The sequence below is a fragment of the Typopeltis vanoorti genome, chromosome 11, assembly GCF_054136105.1.
Source record: "Typopeltis vanoorti isolate ZY-2024b chromosome 11, IOZ_Tvanoo_1.0, whole genome shotgun sequence".
NCBI classification, from domain to species: Eukaryota; Metazoa; Arthropoda; class Arachnida; order Uropygi; family Thelyphonidae; genus Typopeltis; species Typopeltis vanoorti.
In genome coordinates, this window is record NC_143559.1 from 42,017,073 (window position 1) to 42,034,638 (window position 17,566).

Sequence of the window (17,566 nt, forward strand, 5' to 3'; positions counted from 1 at the left end):
CACTTAAACATTCCTTGCTTGAGTGGAGTTGGATGCTGCATGGCCATGGATGATTTTGCGGCGAGATGTGGCTCACTTTCACTTGAACAAAGCTGTGAATACTCACATTTGCCAGGTATGGGCTATACAAAACCTGTATGCAATCCAACAAATCCTTTGAATTCATCCCAAGTTACTGTCTGGCTCATTTATCATTAGACCATTCTTCTTTGAGGACATTTGTAATTGGGTGCTGTGACCTACTCAGTTACGAGAAGTCATGTCCCGACAATTCATCGCAGGAAAATTGATTGCCGACAATTCGTTGCAGGAAAATTGATTGCCGACAATTCGTTGCAGGAAAATTGATTGCCGACAATTCGTTGCAGGAAAATTGATTGCCGACAATTCATTGCAGGAAAATTGATTGCCGACAATTCGTTGCAGGAAAATTCATCACAGGTAAAATTCATCGATGAGGCTATTCATCGCAGGGAAAATTCATCGTCGATATATATGAAAAAAAAAAAAAGAAATATTTCCCATATAAGAAATATTTTTAAAACAATATTTCTTAAAAAAATATTTAAAAAAGAAATATTTCATATTATTTAATATTTCAATTATATTTAGCTTTCTGAAAAATTTTATTCCTTTATTAATATTAGTTATTATTAAAGTTATTAATATTCTTTCTTACTACAGGCTCTGTAGATGGAATATTAATTGTTACAGAACTGGGATAGGATGGTTAGGGAGAGAGAGCACCATACATACATGGTATATTTTTTTATCTGAATGAATTGAGAAGGTTACGTGTTTCAGTTATTGAATACACATGTATTTTGAAAATGACACCACTTTTCCTGCATACATAGTTTTGTATGCAGGAAAAGCTCTGTAAATGCTATTATCGTTTACAGAGCTAGTTTAAAGTCATACGTGCACTATTGAGTAATTATATTAAAGAAAACGATAATAAAATTATGTAAATCAGCATAAGCTAAATTGCCATCTGCAGGTGCAATACTAGTCTTTACCTTTTCCTCCAATACTAGTATTTTTTATAACACTAAGAAATTTTAAATTTTATATTTAGTCTTCTTTACTAAAAAAAAAAAAAAAAAATACATATATATATATATATATATATATTATATATATATGTGTGTGTGTCACTCATTTGCCAAATCGATTAACTCCACAAAACAAAAAGTAGAGAAAAGTGATAATATAATGTAGATTCTTTTTTTAAAATTTCTTTTAAAATTTAAATTCAAATAAACATTTTAGAATATATTATTATAGGTGTAGCTTTTATCTAATGACACATAGAATGCATAAATTAGTATACCAGCAAAGGTTGGTCGATTGGTAGAACCTCTGCTACTAATGGCTCACGAAAAAAGTTAAGTTTGAATGCAGTTAGTAGTTGGAAGGGTTTCAATCATTCGATGCTGTTGCCACACTCTCCCTCGATGAGCTCTTTGGACTCCCTGGAGGTGTCACATAATAATAATATCCTTGGAATAATTATTATTTTAACATTTTCTGCATAACTAAGGGAGTTAATCAATTTAGCAAGTGAAAATAACCCGGTAACTCGTTAATACGTGAAGCACTGTGTTGGTCATCGATGATTATTTTCCATTCAGGCCGCATCAGTCATTGGTGACCGACGATATAAAATGTAATAAATAATATTCTGATATTAAAAATTAACACAAAGTGATGCAATTTTTGAGGCTTATTTATAGTACTGCTATTTACGGGTTTCTTTATCTTGACAATTCATAAGTGAGTAGCTATTTTCTTTCAAAATTCTGTAATAGATGATATATTTTTTTGGTTACATTTTTAAATAAAATGTGCGTGGCATAAACGAAAAGGTAAACAAAGTGGGCTTGGCACGTAACATATTAATTGAAAAGATGTTTGTAATTTCTTTTTTTGAAATTTTACTTTTTTTATGATACGATAACAGTTAACAGTTTACTATTGTTGTTTAATATGTACTGTTGCATTAAAAAATTACTTAACTAAATTCTTATAAGCATTTGAATTGCATTATTGCAACTATTTACTTAAGAGTATAGAGCTAATCACGTTGGCTTCTAAAATAAATTATTTATTATTCCACGGCCAAAAAAAATGTTTGTCATTTAGTGCTGTTAAGTCTAATTATTAAGGAAATTTATTTTAAATATAAAAAGTTAAGCATCAATCAAGTACTTTGGCACTAAAATTTAAAAAAATTCAAAAAGCGGAGTTAATTACTTTAGCCTGTGAATAGGCTAATATCACCTGATGAAGGCTGTTACAAGCCGAAACTAGTCGTGTTTTTATATTAAAACCTTTTTACTTAAATCTCGGTTCTAGTCATTCAATTCTTTATAAAAATATGTATGTTAACCGAGTTAATGATCATTCTTTCATATATATATATATATATATATATATATATATATATATATATATATATATATATATAGTTCAGTACAGAAATTTCTCTTATTTTATACTGTCATTAATAACAAACTTATAATAATTATTATTATTATCTGAGACCTAAATGGAGTCAAGGAGTCATTGAGGGAGGTTATAAATCACCCAAACCAGCTGTCATACCTTCCCTTAAATTCACTGTCATACCTACCATTAAACCCCCTAAAGGCAAACTATTCCACTCATTCACTGCTCTGTAAGAGAAAAACCTAGCTTTTACCCTTTCTTGAATGTGAATAAACTTGACTTCCACGGATGTCCCTGCATTTTCTCTCTGTCTTCCATATAATGAAAAATTTCATCATATGCTATTCTATAATACCCATTCAAAAGTTTATAGACCTCTATCATATCACCCCTCTTTCTCCTGTTAACTAGTCTGTAATCTACATAATCGCAATCTGTCCTCATAATCTAAATCCCATAATCCAGATATAATCTTTGTAACTCTTCTTTGCACCCTTTCCACAGCTTCTTTATCCCCTTGGAATCTGGGAGGCCAAATCTACACATAATAATCCAGGTGTGGTCTTATCAAAATCTTATAAAGAGGCAAAATGACTTACTTATGTCAAAGTTTGCTTCAACACTGCAATTATCCTCTGAGTTGTATTTTCAACTTTTGGTATGTGACCTTTGAACTTCAAATTCCTATCCACCAAAATACCAAGATCCCTTGCCTCTGCAGTTTTCTGTAGCATAACCCGCTAATATAATATGCCGCTGGAAATCTAATCATGCCAAAGTGCATAACTTTACACTTACTAACATTAAACTGATAGCCATTTTCGTTTGCCCAAATTTCCAGCCTATTCAAATAATTCTGTAAGTGCTGAATATCACATTCCTGATTGCCCTGCCTGTCTTTGCATCACTGGCAAACAATTGCACATCTGATGTCATTAATGTATAGACTGAACAATAATGGTCCAAGGACTGAACCCTGAGATACACCACTGGTCACCTTAAATCTGGCAGATTCACACCCACTGTATACATTTGCAAGCAAAATTGTACTTTAGTGTCAGAAGCTAATGAGATAGTTCAATTAATGAGTGCTCACTTTGCTAAGATATATCAACCAGGTGTATGCAACATGATGCAGAGCACTACTTCTACATTGGATGAAGAGTTAGAGGTTCATGAAAATGAGGTTGCAGAGCTGTTGCATAACTTGAATAAGAATTTGTCAATATGGACAGACAGAATATCAACCCGTTTGCTAAAGGAATGTTGAATGTTCAGCTGAATTGGCTAGGCCTTTCACATGTTTGTATAACTTCCTACACAGGAATGTATGATAGTTCCATTGTAGAAAGGTGGTGAAAATTGATGTGTCTAACTACTGACCTATCAGTATCTCTGGTTTGATAGTAAAGATTTTAGAGAAGTTAGTAAGAACTCGCATACAGAAATGGATAGACAAACAAGCTATACTCTGCAAGGAGCAGCATGGGTTTACTAAAGGAAGGTCACGTTTTAGCAATTTGCTCATATCTTATAACAATGTTATGGCCAAGTTGAATAAAAGGGAATGGATTCCTATCCTTTATTTATGTTGGAGGTTTAATGGATTTTTTACAACACCCAAAAAGAATTAAAATAGAATTTAATGCTTCCTATATTTCGTCCTAGTCACTAGGACATCTACCGGGATTACAAAGACAATTAATGTAACATGCACACAAAAATTTACAATACTAAGCCCAACCACGTGGGTGACAATAAAGTCCTATCTAGGTGGAGCGCCCTCTAAGGGCAGTAGTAGGTGGCCTGGAATGTAAGGTGGGACCTCTGGTGATGACTGTTTCCCAAATCTTCGGAAGCTTAATGCAACCGTATTTGTTAAGATTTGGTTGGTTTCTGAGAGCTGCTGCTGCTTCTAAGAAAAGTCTCTCTTTCTTGAATTTGCTGTGGTGGAGCACGGTGGTTTTCTTCCATGATACTCTGTGGGTGGTGTCCAAAACATGGTCAGCCAAGCCTGAGTGGCCATAGTTGTGTTTAACGATATACGACTTGCGTTCCTCCAGGCGGATGGATGCTGATCTGCCTGTCTGTCCAAAGTACGCAAGCCTACAGGAACAGGGTACTTTGTAAACTCCAGGCAGAGAGAGAGGAGGGAGCGGATCTTTCGTAGAATGGATAAGGGTAGCCAGTTTGCGGTAGGGCTTATATGCTGTGTGTAGGTTATACTTTTTTAGTATCTTGGCTATTTTTTCCAAAGTGCCATGGATGTAGGGTATGGTGATGGCATTTTTAAATTCTTGTTGATGAGAGGGACGGGGAATGGGGGAGGAATTGATTATTTTTTTGATGCTGTGTTCGCTGTAGCCATTGGAGAGGAAAGTTCTGTGTATGTGGTTAAGCTCAGTAGTGAGGGCGGTTCCACTGGAACAAAGATTGTGGGCTCTCTTGGTAAGGGTTTTAATGATGCCATATTGTTGTGAGGGGTGGTGGTGGGAGAGTTTGTGAATGTATCTGCCTGTGTGTGTGGGTTTTCTGTATACAGTGAAGGCAAGTGTATCATTAGGCAGGCGTGTGACTAAGGTGTCTAGGAAGGGTAAACAATTGTTCTTTTCCTTTTCCATAGTAAACTGGATTCTTGGATGTAGGCTATTGAGATGACCGAGGAACGAGTCTAACGTGTCTGGGCCATGAGGCCAAATAGAGAACACATCATCTACATATCTTAGCCAGATAGAAGGTTTGAGTGGGGCTGAGTCTATGGCTCGTTTTTCGAAATCTTCCATATAGAAATTGGCAAGGGGGGGTGAGAGGGGGGAGCCCTTGGTGGTTCCCTCTATCTGCTTGTAGATTTTGTTATTCCAAGCGAAATACCCAGAGTTGATGGCGAAGGAAAAGAGATCTAAGATGTCAGAGGGAAAAACGTTTTCTAAGAGAGATAAAGTGTCAGTTAAGGGAATATTGGTAAACAAGGAGGAGATATCAAAGCTTACTAATATGTCTGTATTATTCAAGGTTAAATTTTCTGTGAGGGCTTTAAAGTGGGTCGAGTTTTTTATATTTTTATATAGGAAGCTGAATTTCCGGTGAGGGGGAACAGAGAGTTGGCCAGCTGTTTAGACAGTCTGTAACAAGGTGCATTGGTGGCATCTACTATAGGCCTGAGTGGGGAATTAGGTTTGTGGATTTTTGGTAAACTGTATATTCGGGGAGGACGGGAGCGGAAAGGTTTAAGTTTTTTCGTGACGTCGGGGGGCCAGGAGGTTACTTTTTTAAGTAAGATTTTTAATTTCTTAACTTGCATTTTTGTGGGGTCGTGTTCTAGTGGGATGTAGGTAGCGCGATCGCGGAGGATAATGTTCATTTTACGATTGTATTCGCTGGTATTAAGGACAACTGTGGCATTACCTTTATCCGCTCTGGTGATGACGATACTTTTTTCTTTGCGTAGTTTCTGGAGAGCCATGCATTGGGAATAAGATAAGTTACTTTTTGGAGGCGAAGAGTGAACGAGGATGTTGGCTACGTCGAGTCTGATGTTGTTGGCTACCTCTGACGGTAAGCGACCGATCCCCCGTTCGACGTTAACCATTACATCGAGCACCGGCACTTCTTTCGGGGCGACGGCAAAATTACGGCCGAGGCAAAGGGCGCTGACGGCATCATCGTTGAGCCTTTTGGACGAGAGGTTTATTACTGTCTGGAGCGGTTGAATTTGTGGTTGTGGTTTGTCTTTAACCAGGTTGTTATATTTCTTGACGTGTTTGTTTTTTATTTTCTGAAATTCTCTCTGTGCGGAAGTTTCCGAAATGTCAGAGAGAATCGACCAAAGTTCAGGGTTAAGAACGGTGGAGAGCTCCGCATGTAAGGAGACAATGGCGGCGTTCGTCACTGCGAGGGCGGCACGAGTAGAGGCGATTTGCTCACGTAGTAATGCTAAGCTGGCACGTTTGTATATCCGGAGTGCTTTTTTGGAATGGAAATTGATCTTCATTTTAACACATTTCGGTATCACTCTTGTATCCCGACATCTTTTTAAAAAGGCCAGCCTATTTAGTTGTCTAGATAGTCGTAGTTTTGACTTACCGTATTGCTTGGATTTGCGTGCTAACTCTTCTCCATGGATGATTAGAATTCTTGTGTAGAGGCTTAAGTGCTGTGAGGACATTATGTTGGAAGTTTAATGGATTTTTTACAACACTCAAAAAGAATTAAAATAGAATTTAATTTAGTATTGTAAGTTTTTGTGAGCATGTTACATTAATTGTCTTTGTAATCCCCGTAGATGTCCTAGTGACTAGGACGAAATATAGGAAGCATTAAATTCTATTTTAATTCTTTTTGAGTGTTGTAAAAAATCCATTAAACCTCCAACATAATGTCCTCACAGCACTTAAGCCTCTACACAAGGATTCCTATCCTATCAGTGGTCATAACAGGCACTTAAGTGCCCATAACCTTTTCGAGTACTCTTGAACTTCGCAACCATTACATGAAGATAAGGTGGTTAGCCCTATGCCTCCCAGTGTGTCCTATGTCTGTAGAAGTGTGTGTTCACGGGACCAGTTTGTATGAGACTGGCTAACTCATCTTTAGTTGAAAGAGACCAGATAAAGGTTCCTCACGTCATGGATGGGAATCGAGCCCAGGTCTTTCTGACCAAAGGGCTTCGTCTATACCAACTGAGCTACGGAGACTCAAAGGGAATGGATACACTATGATAATGTTGGATTTTTCTTAGATATTTGATAGGAAACCACATGAAAGGCTGTTGCATAAACTGGAGAATATGGGATTGGTTGAGAGACAGAAGGTATACTCATTTAAGCACTTTTTCAGAGATTCCCATGCATTGCTGACATTTTTCCAATTTAGTAACTGATACCATGGGACCAAAAATAGTATTCTCCTAAGTTGATCATAATTTCCAGCTTCGTAGTTCAGCATGTAACCTATTCTAATCAAAGCATCAATACAATTACATACCTCCCAAGAAAATAGCCATATTCTTAACAGAGATCACCTGTGATGCTATGAGCAAATCCAACACTCTTTGACCTCAAGTTCCTTCTTTCACATGCTGCTTGAGAAAATTGTCTCACAACAATTCAGTAAATTCCTCTTCTTTCTGATCACGAGATTTCTCTTGACAAAGAAAGCTTTACAGAATTATATGATAAAAGTACTAAAAATATAGAAATATACTGTATATGTTTAGTCTATAACTAAACATATACACATAAACCACAGTAATTAAATTTTTAATAAGTAAATATTTCATCCTAAGTATCTTAGGACATCATCAGTGCAGTTATTTCAAACAACACTAGGAATAACATACAGTTAGGGTGCATGCAGTAGCATATTATAGAATTAAATTAAAATCAATTAGATTAAATTAAAATAAAATAACATACATAAATTTATTTTACACAATTAAGGATGACAATTTCTCAGACTCTCTTTAGGGATAGTAAGAACATCATTACGGTTTAAATTGGTGTTTTTTTTTTACGTCAAGATTGAAATACATATGTCCAACTTTATTATGATCCTACAGAAAGACAGCTCAAGAAACCCAACATGTTACTCGATGAAACCACTTTCTTAGATCAAGAAACCATAAAAAAAAACTCAGAACATACCATGCTAGGCCTCCTAGAATATATGGTTTATCTAAACTTCAGAAGAACAACGTTCCACTCAGACCCACTGTGGATTCTATTAGCAGCCTGACTTACAAATTATCAGGATTTTTATCTAACCTTCTCCTCTCATAGGCCACTCTGACTCATCAATTAAAATTTCCACAGAGTTTCATACAAAAATAAAAGACATTCAACTGTCAGAAATGGACATGCTAATTAGCTTCGACATTGTCTCCCTCTTCACTAAAATTTTCCACAAGGAAACACTAGACTTGTTAACTCAAAAATTTCCAACTGATATTGAGGAATTATTCAAATTTGTTATTACATCCGGATACTTCACATGGAAAGAAATAATTTACAAGCAAGAGGAAGGAACACCAATGGGCTCTCCCTTATTACCAAACTTAGCTAACCTTTTTCTGGAACACCTTGAAGAAAAAAATTTTCACATTTGAACCTAAACTAAAAATTTGGCTTCGACGTGTTGATGACATCTTTGTCGTCTGGAGTCATTCTGAACAAGAACTATACTTGTTTCTAGATAAAATCAACATTCTTCATCCTCGCATCAAATTCACACTAGAAAAAGAATCTTCATAAAGTATCTCCTTTCTAGATTTACACATCCAACGAAATGAAGATGGTTCCATTTCCACTTCTGTCTATCGTAAGCCGACATTTTCAGGTCGTTACATTCACAATTCATCTGCTCGTGATCCATCTCAAAAATATGGCATCATTAAATTATCAGTAGCCAGAGTATTCATATTTTGCTCCTCCGAAGAATCTTTAAACCAAGAATTGGAAATCATCAAAAATACAGCCATACTAAATGGATACAATCCAAAAACAACTCAAAAAATCATCAGTCACTTCCCCACACATCAACCTAGACAAGAACAAGTCCGTAGGATTTCCATACCATATGTCAAAGGCATCTCCAAATGTCTGTCAAAAATTATGAAGAAATACAAACTTGCTGCTACCTACAAACCTATCAACCAGATCAATAATTTGTTACCTTCTCCTAAAGTCAAACTCTCATCTTTGATACTACCTGGTGTTTACAAAGTTCCATGTTCATGTAAGATGTCTTACTATGGACAGACAGGAAGATCTATTAGTAAACACATTTCTGAACATCAAGACCATATCTGTCTTATCAAACTGCACAAATTTGGCATCGCACAACACAGGATGTTGAAGGATCTCATGTTAAGGATCTATGTAGATCCTTAACATGATCGTTTATAAAAAGAAAGTGCTAAAGCCTACGTCACAGATCCAATTTAAACTGTAATGACAGTCTTACAATCCCTAAAGTCTGGGGAATTATCATCCTTAATTATGTAAAATAAATTTATGTATGTTATTTTAATTTAATCTAATTTATTTTATTTATATCAGATAGCCTGTGTAGCTCAGTGGATGTAACGTTTGCACACCACGGTGCTTGGGCGCACAAAGGAAGACTTGGTTTCGAGTCTAGTCGGCGACTAGAGGAAATTTTTCTAAGCCTTTTTTCGACCGGTTCCCGAGTTAGTCAATCTCTGGCACAGGCAAGTGGGTTTTTCCTCCCAGAAACTCGGGTTTTTCGTCCCGTAAACTCAAGAAAATCGGCCGTAGAACCCACATTATTTCAGACATTAAATATATTGTGTTAAGGTTAGGGACCACGAGATGGTGGCACATTTGAGCCGTCTCTCTTCACTGTGTACCGCTTAATTAGTGATAGCCTTGGGCCATCTATCTCTGATTGGTACCAGTGGAGATTGAACTGCCCACTCAGTCTCCAAAAGTTAGATAGGGCTAAATGGCCTCGCCTACTCCCCGTATACAGGAATAAAAAGGCGTTAGCTAATTGTTTGTTTTTTTGTTTATATTTATTTTAATTTAATTCTATAACATGGTACTGCATGCATAGTGGGATTCTATTAATAAGCATGCGCGCCCAACTGTATGTTATTCCTAATATTGTTTGAAATACTGTACTGATATCCTGAGATACTTAGGATGAAATATTTACTTATTAAAAATTTAATTACTATGGTTTACATGTGTATGTTTAGTTATGAATACTCCACAGGTTTCACTATATAATATGTTTAGTCTATATCTCTATTTAAAATTACAGTTACACTACAAACATTATATGGAACTATTATTACGGGCGACTCCAGGGAGTCCTTAGACTCATCGAGGGAGGCCCTAAACATCATGTCCATACAACTATACGACATTCTCACAGTATCTATCATACCTTGCCTTGAACTCACTTACCATCATAGCACCCACAACAGACTTTGGCAGCTTATTCCACTCATTTACCACTCTAAAAGTAAAGAACCCAGCTCTAACACCCTTGCTAACCACACTCTTGCCCAGCTTCCATAGGTGTCCCATAGTTCTCCCACCACCAGTCCTGATCTCAAAAATATCCTCTGAATGAATCCTATAGAAACCTTTAGCAATTTGAATGTCTCAATCATATCTCCCCTTTTCCGCCTATCAACTAATTTCTGCAACCCACAAATCTTCAACCTGTTCTCATAAGGTTCATTCCATAGACCTGCTACCATCTTGGTCATTTGCCTCTGGATCCTCTCCACCTCCTCCCCATCAAGAAGAAACCTCTGAGACCAAATCTGGGCACAGTAGTCGAGATGAGGTCTTATCAAGGCTCGGTACAGAGGTACAATAACTTGCTTGTCTCTGCTCGTCAAAGTATTTTTCAACAACCAAGTTAGTTGATGAGCTGCTTTAGCCACTTTTGCAATGTGCCTCCTAAACTTCATCTTCCTATCCGCCAACACTCTCAAGTCCCTGGCCTCATCAATCTCCTGGAGTACGTTTCCACCAATGTAATATACTGCTGCTAATCTTTTCACGCCAAAATGCATAGCCTTACATTTTGCCACATTAAATTGACATCCATTCTCCTTAGCCCAGAACACCAATCTATCCAAGCCTTCCTGCAAGATTTTGACATCTTCTGCATTCACTATTGCCCTACCTAACTTTGCATCATCAGCAAACAAATGAACTGTTCCTCTTAGATCCTTTCCTATATCGTTAATGAACAAAATAAACAGCAGTGGTCCAAGAACAAACCCTGCAGCACACCACTAGTCAAAGGACGTCTTTTGGACTCTACTCCTGAATAAACTACTCTCTGATATCTCTCCATCAACCAACCACCTATCCATCTCACCAACCCTATATCCATTCCCATATGTTGTAGTTTACGGATTAGAATTCCTTGTGGTATCCTGTCAAATGCCTTAGCCAGGTCCAGCAGTATCACTGTAAACCCATTACCCTTATCCAGTTCAGCCGTCACTGTGTTATAAAACTTGAGCAAGTTACTGAGGCATGATTTACCCTTCACAAAACCATGCTGTCCCCTGTACAGTATCTCATTTTCATCAATCCATTCCTGTATTTTTCGCTTGACTACTTTCTCCAAGACCTTGACAACAACTCCTGATATGTTGATCGGTCGGTAATTTGCAACAGTAGTCTTCGATCCTCCTTTATACAGTGGAACTATTTTCCCCTCTTTCCACACCTTCGGGACTAAACCAGACCCAAGACCCAGATTAAACAACATGGTCAAGGGCACTGATAATTCTTTAGCCGCTTCACGTAAGACCCGTGCCGGTATACCATCCAATCCCACAGATGTATTCACATTAAGGCTCCGTAATAGACTATTCACCTCCACTTCATTCATCACAATTCCCGTATAAACTAATGGTTCCTTCATTTTTTCGATGTCACCACCTCGATGATATACTCTTGCAAAGTGCTCGCTCAGTAATTCCACTATATCGACTGATTCAGTGACCTCCTTACCACTGGCATTCCTTAAAATCATTCTGCCGTGTACAGTTTTTTTTTTTGCTTGCAGCATATTGAAAGAACCGTTTGGGATTCTCTTTAGCTTGCATAGCTAGTTTACATTAATAATCCACTTTTGCTTTTTTTACCACACTCGTTACCCTTCTGGCCTGGCTTTATACCGTTCATGTGCCTGCAGGTCACCTTTCTCTTTAAATTTCCTCCACAGTTGTTTCTTTTTTTGCAGCTCAAGCTTAATGGTGTTATTCATCCATTTAACCCCTACTTGTTTTACTATTCGGACCCTAGGTATACAATCAGCCATAACCTCCTGTAAATGCTCCTTGACCACTTCCCATGCTCTATCGGCATCCAGCCCTTGCAATTTTACCTGCCATGGCACTGATCCAAGCAATCTCCTAAGCTTGTCATACTTGCCAGCACGGTAATTCCACATATACCTTGTCTGAATCGAAAATTCCACACCTTTAGCCACCTCCCAGGTCAAGACCTTATGATCATTCTCACCAATAGATGGCAACATGGTCATATTCTTTACAATCAAATTCTCAGATGCTATTACCAGGTCAAGCACTCTCAAACCCCTAGTATTTTCAATTACATGCTGTCTCAGATAGTTATCCTTTAATAGTTGAATAAAATCAATTTCCTTCCTAACATGTGTCCTCTCCTCCTTCTAATCAATGTTACCATAGTTGAAATCCCCTATAATAATTACCCTCCTTCCACTCATTTCATCAATTTGTTTATGCATACTATCTCCACCATCTATTCCATCACCTGGTCTATAGCAGCATCCAACTATATATTTTGTTCTGCCAGTCTCAATCTCACACCAAACAGCCTCAAATGAGCTCTTTTCACTATCCTGCAATACAACTTCATTTCTCCTTGGCTGCAGTTCATCAGCTATCATCAATAACACTCCTCCTCCATTTTATTCTCACTGTCCCTCCTAAATACACTATAACCTTCACATTCTATCCCACTAACTATATCATCTTCTGTCAGCCATGTTTCACTAATGTCAATCAAGGCCAAAAATTCTTCCATCTTGTTCCTAATACTCCTGGCATTAGTATACATGAAATGCAGAGGTCCCTTTGTCCCAGGATATCTTGATGCATCATTCTAACTATCCCATTCCGATTTCTTTTCCTTAGTACTGGCTCGAGTACATTATATACATTCTTGTACTCAACTGTCTCACTGATGTCCGCACATCCACTTCCCTCCCTCCTTGGTAGTTCTAGTTTCCCTGGTTCTGCACATCCATTTTCACTTCATTCAGCAACACTTTTTCCAGTCTCTGCACACCAAATCCATTCAAATACAGGCCATCCATCTTGTATAAATCCTTTCGCCCATCAAACTCATTCCACATGTCCACAAATTCCATACTACAACGTCTGCATAACCTGTGCATAAAGTAATTTGCGATTATGGCCCTCCTTCTAAACTCCTCTCTGTCATACCATAGCAACAGACTCACCATCCTAACTCTGTCACTCTTTTCTTTCACTACCTTTAACAATACTTTAAAGTCCTCTCTCATAAAAAATTTATCTCCTTTCAATTCATTCGTACCAGCCACAACTATCAATTCTTTCACCCTCTGTTTTTGCGCTCTAATACTCTCACTTACATCCTTAAATTTCATACCCAGTAAGTACAATTTAGTTAAACTCCCATCTATCACTCCTCTTAATAACAATTCATCATACAACACTCTTTCCTTCATTTCAGAAACTCTCCCACTCTTACACTTATTTTTCCTTTCAAACACTTGTTTATTTCCGTTAGCCGAGGCACTCTGGAAAGAGTTTTGCAGGTGCTCCAACTCTCGCTGTGCACTGTGTATCACTGCACGCAACCTAGTGATCTCACTCCCTACAAATTATTCCTCATTTTTTTCATCATTTAAACCATTTTCTCTCTCTGTATAATTGCTTTCACTCTCTCTTTGATCACCGCTCTCATTGTCATCTTGTACAACATTGCAATTCCCTATTTTCACCCACATTCTGGCTTTCTTCAACCATAACTATCTCACGACCTGACACATACTTCAATTCCTCACTTTGCTTACACTTTCTGCACAATCTCCCACCACTTTCCATCCAAACTCCAGCTTCCTTCGGGAATGCATACATCCCACACACACACACACATCACATTGGACAAACTCCTTCACATTACAGTTTTTGAACAAAGGCATCGTATTTTTGGATGCAATTATCTTACGTTGCATTGACACCATATGCTATTCTATGAAACGTATCGTTAAAATACTAAGTTAAATAAAATAGAATTCACGCCCAAATCACACAGACACAACAAGCTACCAAAAATAAACAATACTACGTTAAAATTTAAACCAATATTCTAATTTTCACTCAAAATTATACTTAGCTTTCGGGAGCTCTCTCGATGTATATTGTGCTGTGAGCACTGGCTCTGTACTTCCTAAAAGCCCTTTTAGTGGGTACAAGGGCATACCCCAGGGGATACACATACCACACTTGGGAAAACAATGCAATACAGAAATATAAGCTGTAAAGACACACTAAACTGAGTATTGCGGAAACTGTATCTTCAGCAGCATACTCTATGGATGTGAGGCCTGGGTACTTCCGAGAGAATCTGAAAGGAGGATATTAGCATTCGAGAGGATGTGCTATACAAATATCTTGAGAATAAGCTCTATCCTCCAGAAAGTGAAAAATGAGGAAATATATAGACGAATACAACCAAAAGAAAACCCGATCCAGAAAATAATCAAAAGGAAACTACATCTATTTGGCCATATGTGTAGAATGAACGATGAGAGGAAATTAAAAATGCTGCTGTTTGGGATGATTGAAGGTAAGAACAAAAGAGAAGACCAAACAGAGAATGGGTAATAACATCGTCAAATGCTGCGGAAACTGTACACAAACTGAGTCATCTTGCACAAAATAGAATGCAATGGAAGAATCATATCAAGATGGCATCAGACACCTATGGGTGTTAAACCTATGGTTGTTGTTGTCGAAAGTTTTTTAATAAATTTTAATTCTTTAACATTTTTCATGCATTAAATTTTTTGTAATAATCTTACAAGGACACATATATAAGCCTGAACATTTAAACATTTTAATATTGGATTTGAAGACCTGTAGAATCTATAGGTCTTCAAATCCAATATTAAAATGTTTTTTCTTTTCCCTCGGTTTTCTGTCCATCTACAATATTAACACACTAAAGGCTGAAAAACTTCTCAGGCATGGGATTACTATAAAAAAAAAAAATAAATAAAATAAGTTCTCAACAATAAATGCTACTAAGAATGTCATTACTTATGTGTTTCTAATAATTACAACCAAAAAAAGAAAAGAATATTTTGGACTCAATTTTATGCAGTGATTAAATCACAAGTAACAAAACTTTTATAAGTATCTAGTAGTAATTTAAATTTTAAAAAATTATATACATATTATTAACCTTGACTGAAGTTTCTGCAACTGAATTCCTTCCTCTCTTCAATTCATTAACTTCCTTTTCCACTAAGCATATAGGAACAGCAGTCACATCAACTTTTGATGAATCTTCTGAAGACAGTAGGAATGTAACACCAAGTTTATGCAATTCATTATGGTAAATTCTTAGCAGTCTAACCTCCTCTGGTCTCATATACAAGGAAATGGGTGGCTCAATACAGCAAGACTTGATATATTCTTCTCCATCATGTTTTTTTTCATAAAGATCTAAAATAAATGAAAATATAAGTTGCAGAAAAATGGGATAAGCATACATCAAAAAAGTTAATTTTAGATAAATCTAAATAAGTATTATAGTGCTTGAAGTAAGGCAGACTGAGATAGATGAATTTCAGTTCTTTTCTGTAAGGCTCAACATCATTCCACTCACAATCTAGTGTCTGACTATGAACCATCCTGATATTTTGATAATAACTGTATGATAATCAGTCATTTCATTAATCTTATGAAATGACTGATTTCACACTGCATCATAGTTGCATTTAGAGATTAATATAATGTCTGATAGTCATAAATAATATTAAATATAATACATTTTGGTTTTAAGAATCAATAATTTTTTTTTCCAGAAACACATTGAAAACTCGACGGTGATCTAGCAAAACGTTCTCATTAATATAACAAATAGACAAACTGTTAGCACTGCATTTTCACATAAATATTTGTAAATGAATGCAGACTGATAACTTAAATCAAACAACGTCACTGAATGAATAATTTGCACAATTATTTATTCAGGTATAAAGAATATAAATATGTGTAAATGAATGCTGATATCTTAAATCAAGCAACTTCATTGAATAACTTCAAGGATTCATCTGTGAATCCTTTCATACCACATTTCAGACATACCAAAGATGAATCCTTTACTATAATAACAACAAAGGATTCATCTGTGGTATGCAGCACAACAGTGTTTCATCAATGTGATTTCACTATCTATTCTTCCAAACAGGCCAGAAAATTGCTTATACAGTTAACTCTAATTAGGACAAACTAACTGATTGACTAAAAAACTACCAAAAAAAAAAAAAAAGAGTCCAAACCAAAGTGCTATACTATAAACGCTACTCTAAACAATATTTAGTTTTGTAATCTTCCACTGCAACACACTACTCCTTTCCCTTATGGGTTTGATATAGTGAGAGTTAATTTTAATTATGATATGTCTATCAATAATACAATTATCCATTACAGAGATGGCAACAGCATAAATCTGGTGAGGTCTGAAACCTGACATCTATTAATTAATTATTTTATTATTATTATTGCACCCTCCATGGAGTCGGCAGACTCATTATCATTATTATTATTATTAAGCGAGACCTTCAGGGAGTCGGAGACTCATCGTGGGAGGCCACATACTACACACACCAGCTATCATACTTATTCTTGAATTCATTCACACTGCTTGCACTCACAACATCCAATGGCAATCCATTCCAATCATGCACCACCCTCTGAGAGAAAAATCTAGTCCTTACACCATTCTTGGCGGCCTTCATTCTCAGCTTCTAAGGATGCCCTCTTGTCCTTTTCCCACCCTCCATAAACTGAAAAATTCCATCAATTGAAATCCTGTATGACCCTTTCAGAAGTTTGTAAGTCTCAATCATATCACTCCTCTTTCTCCTGTTTGCATCTGCAGTCTACAAATTCTCAATCTGTCTTCATAATCAGTATTCCACAATCCTGATATTATTTTTAACACTCTCCATTGTACTCTCTCCAATATATCAGAATCACAACAGAAACCAGATGACCAGACCTGCACACAATAGTTCAAGTGAGGTCTTATCAAGGCCTTGTAAAGAGGCAAAATAACATCCTTATCTTTACATGTAAACATTCGTTTCAGCATTGCAATTACCTTTTCAGTTGTATTTGCAATCTTTGCCACATGGCCCTTAAACTTCCTATCTATTAACACTCCAAGATCCCCAGCCACATCAGTTTCTTCTAGCCTAATCCCACCAATATAATACGACATTGGATATCTAATTATGCCAAAGTGAATGACTTTACATTTACTGACATTGAACTGACACCCATTTTCCCATGCCCACA

The 17,566-nt window shown here is 36.7% G+C and overlaps 1 protein-coding gene across 2 annotated transcripts in view; it reads right to left on the reverse strand.

Annotated features, from left to right (window-relative positions):
- Window positions 1–17,566, reverse strand: part of LOC150101468 (DNA mismatch repair protein Mlh3-like) — a 181,074-nt gene that overhangs the window by 49,024 nt on the left and 114,484 nt on the right. Inside the window, exon 9 of one of the 2 annotated variants that reach the window (XM_090400326.1) lies at window positions 15,444–15,706. In XM_090400326.1, the coding sequence (XP_090256452.1) occupies window positions 15,444–15,706 (263 nt within the window). Of the gene's footprint in view, window positions 1–15,443; window positions 15,707–17,566 lie in introns of those variants that run through there. The other variant, XR_016549020.1, reaches the window with a different exon arrangement.